At 34.5% G+C, this 6662-nt stretch overlaps 1 protein-coding gene across 1 annotated transcript; it reads right to left on the bottom strand.

The window, feature by feature from the left end:
• Nucleotides 1-1762: 1762 nt before the first annotated feature.
• Nucleotides 1763-4572, bottom strand: LOC143552407 (aspartyl protease family protein 1-like). Its single transcript, XM_077042641.1, has 10 exons — nt 4268-4572; nt 4041-4176; nt 3184-3425; nt 2886-3110; nt 2676-2811; nt 2532-2605; nt 2336-2435; nt 2197-2254; nt 2051-2122; nt 1763-1965 (listed from the first exon to the last, which is right to left on the bottom strand). The coding sequence occupies exons 1-10, from the start codon at nt 4570-4572 to the stop codon at nt 1763-1765; spliced, it is 1551 nt and encodes a 516-aa protein (XP_076898756.1).
• Nucleotides 4573-6662: the final 2090 nt, after the last annotated feature.

The following is a 6662-nucleotide window of genomic DNA, read 5'->3' as shown; positions in this document are numbered from 1 at the left end:
AACTAATTGCGTAATTAACTCACAAAGAAAACAAAAAGATTAATCGTCTTCGGTTTAACTTAAATATCAATGGCTTTTATACAGCGAAATCATTATAAAATGCTTAAATTTTAATCTGTAAATCAAATGTGAAGATAGTGTATACATCGACATAAAAGGGTTTTTCATTTTTTTTTTGATTTTTTCATTCATTTGATTGGAATTTAAGTTTTGCAACCGTATGAAATTTTATAAGTCTTGATACACGTTAAAGTCCAATAAAGATGAAAAGGTTGCTCATTACTTTTATTGAAAAAAGTAGCATCCAATGTTTAATGCTAGATTGATTGAAAGATACCGAATTGAGAATGATGACTATTAGGCTCTGGGGCATAACTTAACTCTAGGGTGTTAAAACTGATTTGGCAAATGTTAAGAGTGGGACATCATAACACCAATCTCTTCATGGGTTACGGGGTGTTAAAAACAAGATGAGTTAAAGTGTCAACGAGCCTTAAAACTCTCTATACCCACACAAAATAATTTAAGGATTTTTTAAAATTAAGTTGAAAAGAAGGGGGGGGGGATGAGATGGAGTAAAAAGGTTAAGTGACTCATGTAACAGTTAAGGGACATAAATGTATACAAGAAATGTGAATTATGATCAAATATGTTAAAAAGAAAAAAAAATGTGTGGTAATCGTCAATACAATATCGTTTAATTGGTATAATTGAACTTATCTAATTATCAAAAAATATAAATAAATCAAAAAATAAAAAAGTTGATTTAGAACATATATAACAACAAAATTTAAAGGGTCACGACAATTTTTCATTTAAGTTATGAGCATAAAGCTGAGTTTACTATTCATAATTACAACTTTCAATCTTTTCTTGGGAGGAACTTAATTGTTTGACACGTCCACTAAATAAAATGAAACAAAAAGCAAGGCAAACGTAATAGATTAACCACCACCATTATTGTTACAAATTATTCTCTCCATATGATCACAATGACACCAAATCCTTTAAAAAAGTGTCACAAGTCAACCCATGAGAACCAACTAAACTAGTTCTTGTTCATCCAAGTGTTAAAATTACTAAAATACGAAAAGTTTTAGAAAATTATGAAACTATTGGCAAGAGACTAAAATATTAAACTTACTACAGAAAATATGTTGATTTCACATTTTTTTAATTAACAAATGAAATTCATGTATCCTAAATGATCAAATTAGTAAGGTATTTATGCTATCTTACTACTCAAGAACCGCACAAGATCTATTGGGCCATTCGGAAACATGACAAATAGATATCGGTGTACATGAAAACTATAACAACAAAAACCCTCCACCACTACCCCGCCACCATCAGCCACCCTATTCGACCAGAATGGCAATTGGTTTCCCTTCAATACTGGCATTGTGATTTAGGAGTTTGTTGGTTCTTTTTGAACAACTAGTTTTTTTAATTTCCATCAAATGGTCATAACACTTGTCATATCCCGTGACCTAAGTTCAAATCCCCCCTTACAGTAGTGTGCCCATTTTTCAGAGCATTAATTTTGTTAAGCTGTTCGATTCAAAAAAGCATAACATCGGTTGCTAGTCTTCAAAATTTAACTAAATCTTCTCATTACCGTATCATCTTCATCTTTACATGGACCTCTAAATGATCACACTCGTGGTGTATATACTATATACGCTATCTTTCTATACAACAATCGAGTTATTCGCATTCACAAAGACCATACAACATTTCCTATACAAGTGTAAACCTAAAACTATGCCAAAAGAATCAAAAACCAAATCCACATTCTAGTCCAACAACAGAAAATCTTATTATAAACCGGCAAACCACCTGAACTCCTGCCAACGTTTCTGGTCCGTTCATGGTGACCTTGTACCCCGGCTGCAATAGCAGGAGGAACATTGTATGGGTTCAATGGTTCTGAACCCGAATCAGTCGAGCTCTCAACATCATAACCTTCATCAGAAACACACTCATTAGAATAGAAATTACTTACTCTAATTTCATATGCAAATACAAATTTAAATTTAATGAAACTTACAATTAGACTTTTTCCACCCAAGAACAAGCTCTTCTCTATCAAACACGATTCGGTAGCCCGTCATAAAGTTTTCTGTATACAAAAATTCACCAACTTTAATATCACATACTGTTAACACACACTGTATAATATTCATAAAGACTTACGCCCGATAATATTCAATTCTGCACTCTTGATTACAGCCAGACAGTATACAACTTCACGCTGTATAGCATTTAGTTAGATATTATAGCATAAATGCATTTAAATATAAATATATATGTTTTAAAAAATGTTGGAACTTACATTTGTGGAGATGATGATTACTGGATCGTATATAAAAAATTGACCATCCCCTTTCATTGTTAAGCTCATGCTCGGGATTAGACTAGTATTTGCATCAGAACTAGAAAAAATATAATAAAACGATCATCAAACATAATCAAAGTATTAAACACAGAAGAGGTTTAAAAAAAATAAAAATTTAAGCATTGTATAATACCTCATATCATAACAATATTCAAACGGAATCCTTTGATCTGTTGGATGGCGTGCATCTCTAGTTTGTGCATCGAACTATCGCAAATATAATAAAATAATTTAAAAAAAAAGTATTTAATCCCAAATAAAAAGTTTTAATTTGTACCTTCTGTGTGAGCCTTATATAATGCGGGTCAGTGAGATATGTGAATGAGGTACCCGAGTCAAAAAGAGCAGTGAAAGACGATCCAATCAGAGATAAACCGACACGAAGTTGTGTTACTGTAACATTATAAGTCGGACTGCACGGATTTCAAAATATTTAACTATAAGAATACGTTTAAAACTTAAAAGGGTTAAGAAATGTGAAACTTACTGTGATGAATCAACATTAAATGGAGTAACTTCTTGATCGATACTTCCTTTATCACCAAAACTTATTCTACCAGTTCCATCATGTCCAAAACACATAGAAAACGAATCAGCTGTATAACCTTCACGCGATAAAATACTTGGGACCGATATCTTTTCCAAACCGAGCCCAAACAGACCATTTGGAGCCGCAATGTCTAAAAATGAGCCACTTTGCACCTGTCCGCATCTGTAAATTATAAATGTAAACGAAAAGGATGCTGAAATTGATAGAGTAATGATGGTAGTTTAGGGTTTGTTACCCGAAAGTGACAAAAGCATCAACGAGTTCACCATCACTATCTTCTGTTTCTAAGTGTAAAAGATCCTCCATTAATATCCCAGAAGTTGAAGTTTGAGATGAGACATAAGAAACTGAATATGGGCACGTGTTGAATGATTCGGTTGCTAAACAGTTATGGCGGTTGGTGCACATACTGTGGTTGCATGAAATCTTTTGGTTTGTTGATGATCTTGCTGGACTGTATATGCTCAGCTTAAAATCCTAACAAGTATATAAAAGGAACTTAAATCATACAATATAATACTTCCACCATTAACATCTATTAGTTACCAAAAGTCAAAAATACCCTTAAATACTCAATAAAATAAAAAAAAAATCTTTTAGATCAAAATCAAGCCATTTTTTTATTCTAGATTATTCAAATGGGCCTGATAGTCAGAATAATTGGTAATTAAACGAACAAACATGAACAAAATTTTTTGTTCTTTTAGTTAAACGAGCAAACATGAACACATATCATCATTCATTTACATTCATTTATGTTCGTCTATCATCATTCATTTATGTTCGATAGTTTACTTTCGTTTTAAGTTCATTTGTTTAGACTTTCATCTAAAAATTTAGGTCCATTACAATTTAGTCTACTTTTGATAATTTTTTAGGCCCAACATATTATGCTCGTATTAACTTTTAGCTAGTGTTCGCTCAGTTGTTCATCCATGTTCATTAATATCTATTAGTTTTTCGTCTGTGAGCCGTTCATTTATGCTATTACTTAACAAACATAAACGGACACGGGACAAGAAAACCTGATTATTTAATTGTCCATCTTCGATCATTAAACGAGCGAACACGAATATTACAAGGATAACATACAGAGTTATAAGCCGTGGTATCAACGGAGGCACATCGGGTACAATCACAGGGAACCCAGAATAGATCACTTCCGGTATCAAGCGCCACCATAAACTTCTGTTCAGGAGTCCCCAACGAAACCGTCGTGTAATGCAAACTAAATAATAATAATAAACAACACATAATTAGCATGTTTTGATTATTACCCACATATCCCAATCCCCCAAGAAACCCAAAACTGTACGTACAATCCTAAAGAGCTGATACGGAAACTGGAATTGCCGTCGGAGAAGGTGAGGCGTTCGTCGCCGGAATCGGAGAGTCTCCGGCCACGGAATATTCTGTCATGGTGGGCTAATTGGGAGTAGTATTCGAGGGTACCCTTGGCCGGGAAATCGGCGGCGGTGAATATGTTGGTATCCTCCGACCACCGCTTCATGGGGTCGGAGAAACGGTGGTGCATCTTGAATGTGAAGACGCAGGCATTATTAATGGAAGAAGAAGAAGAAGTTGAAACAAATGTGATCAAGAAGAAGAAGAAGAATGATTGCATTTGGTTTGTTGTTGATTGGTTTACAGAATCAAGATTTGTCAAGTGGAGACGACGATGGCGAGTAAGGTTTTGAGAGGTTTAATCAGCAAGAATTTTTTTTAACTAACTAACTAACAAAGTTTAGCACATGTATAACTTCGGTTTCGGTTTGTGTTTCAGTTATTTATTAGGACTGTATTACTTTCAGTTTGGTTTTGTGTGCACTGAAAATCAAAAACTGATGTATGAGCACACATGGGCTATGAAGAGTCGTGCCAGTGAGCCTCAATTATTATAAGAAGCATATAACTATCACATACTTTTAAATACTTACTACGTTTTAGCCACGCGTGTTGCGCGAGGAATTTTTAGAATTCCATCACTGACTTGAACATCCAAACGCGAATATAAAAGCGTAACATAAATAGATTATTTTACAATTTAACGGTTAACCCTTTCCCCAAAAACATTAATGCAATTTAACCAAAAAAAAAAAAACAAAAATAGATTATTTTACACTAGCTAGGTGTCCGCGCGATGCAGTGGAGTATGTACGCATACATGACATCAAACGCGTAACCGGTGTTATTGCTTCAGTAAGTGCATAGCTTCACAACAATACGCGCGTAATCTGGTGATAGCATGCTCATAATGCGTCATTGGAAGCTCAACCAGTGTTAGTAAGCATGTCACACAACGACTGTACGCGCGCAATCAAGTGTTGGTGCACACGTAACGCTACATTAAACGCGTCTTGACCACCCACATCACGTTTCGCCTGACACTGTTCAAACACGAAATCCGTTCTGACTTGACCCCTTTCGACCCGAACCCGTCCCGACCCATTCCCCCTTAGCCTTTTTTGTATCGACCCATTCCAACCTTAACCTTTTTTGTATCGACCCATTCCAACCTTAACCTTTTAGACCCATGACCCGAACGGCCGAACCCGCCCGACCCGTTTACCGGCCCTTAATGGTAATCATGTAGCACATTAAGTTTTTAAAATGAAAAAATATAGCAATACCATACTCAATTTAAAGAGAATAAAATATTCATTTTTATGGTATAATGTTTTTTTATAAAATATTAACGTGTAAAAAAGTTATAAACGTTTAAACGTCGTGGGGTAGTTGGTTTAAAATAAGGTGTCACACCCCGACCAATGAAGACGGAAACGTCGAGGCGCGACATGATTGCTCATTGCACAACGACACTATAAAGTTACAATATTTAAACAACTCATTTAAATCCATATCATCATAAATAACACAACAATTGTTCATACAAAATGCCAAATAGATAGATAAACAAATAACTTGTTCTTTCATTTTCTAATATCCTAAAGCCAAGATGACAAGTTTCTTCAAGTAATCCAATCAAGCTAACATCAAACCTGTAACATTGCATAAAATAGAGTTTGTCAACACAAAGGTTGGTGAGCAATTTTCATAGTTTTGGACAATAATTATATAGTATGAAATCCACAACTAGTATATGAAAACAATAAATAATAGCAACAATTTAGATAATAGAACCGTCAATAAGAATACATTGATGAACCGTCAATAAGAATACATTGACGACAATAATGAAATCGTCAATAAGAATACATTGACGACACCTTTCTATATGGGGATACCGGATATACTCGGAATTAACGTATGATCATACTTTGATGAGGCTACCCGCCTTAGCATTCAATAGGCTACCTGTCTTAGCATTCAAGAATTTGCACATAATCATGTAAAGCATATAACACCAAATCGAGCATTTATTTAAGTAAACATATACAATAAGTGTTGTGCTTTAAATATTGAGAAGTTAGTTAAAATGAAAGATTAGCTTATGAAGAACAACCTTGGAATTCAAGAATTTGAGAGAGAAATGAGGAAATGAGCAAGCACAAATGAAGAAGATGGGTGTGTATATATAGGGTAAGTTGAATGGGTCTTTCATAAAGGGTGTTGCATGAAAATGGGTTGGTTATAGACCCAAGAAAGCACAAACTACAAATGGGTCATTTAAGTCTCCATTTTGGTAGTTTTAGTCCCCGGAGTTCGTTTTGAGCCTTTTTGGGGCATTTTAAGAACCGAAAAGGGTGTTTTTTT

Source organism: Bidens hawaiensis, unplaced genomic scaffold (assembly GCF_021521415.1).
Source record: "Bidens hawaiensis isolate Kalapana, Puna unplaced genomic scaffold, B.hawaiensis_p1.1 tig00016868_1, whole genome shotgun sequence".
In the NCBI taxonomy this organism is placed as follows: domain Eukaryota; kingdom Viridiplantae; phylum Streptophyta; class Magnoliopsida; order Asterales; family Asteraceae; genus Bidens; species Bidens hawaiensis.
The sequence above is the reverse complement of the archived record's forward strand: the minus strand, read 5'-3'. Positions and strand labels throughout refer to the sequence as shown.

What these genes read in the sequence shown, in the direction of transcription:
- LOC143552407 (XM_077042641.1), bottom strand. Translation starts at nt 4,572, where the DNA reads ATGCAATCATTCTTCTTCTTCTTCTTGATCACATTTGTTTCAACTTCT. An exon ending in AGAATTGAATATTATCGGGC is followed by an intron (nt 2,123 to 2,196) that starts GTAAGTCTTTAT and finishes TTTTGTATACAG; the next exon opens with AAAACTTTATGACGGGCTAC. An exon ending in TGGGTGGAAAAAGTCTAATT is followed by an intron (nt 1,966 to 2,050) that starts GTAAGTTTCATT and finishes TTTCTGATGAAG; the next exon opens with GTTATGATGTTGAGAGCTCG.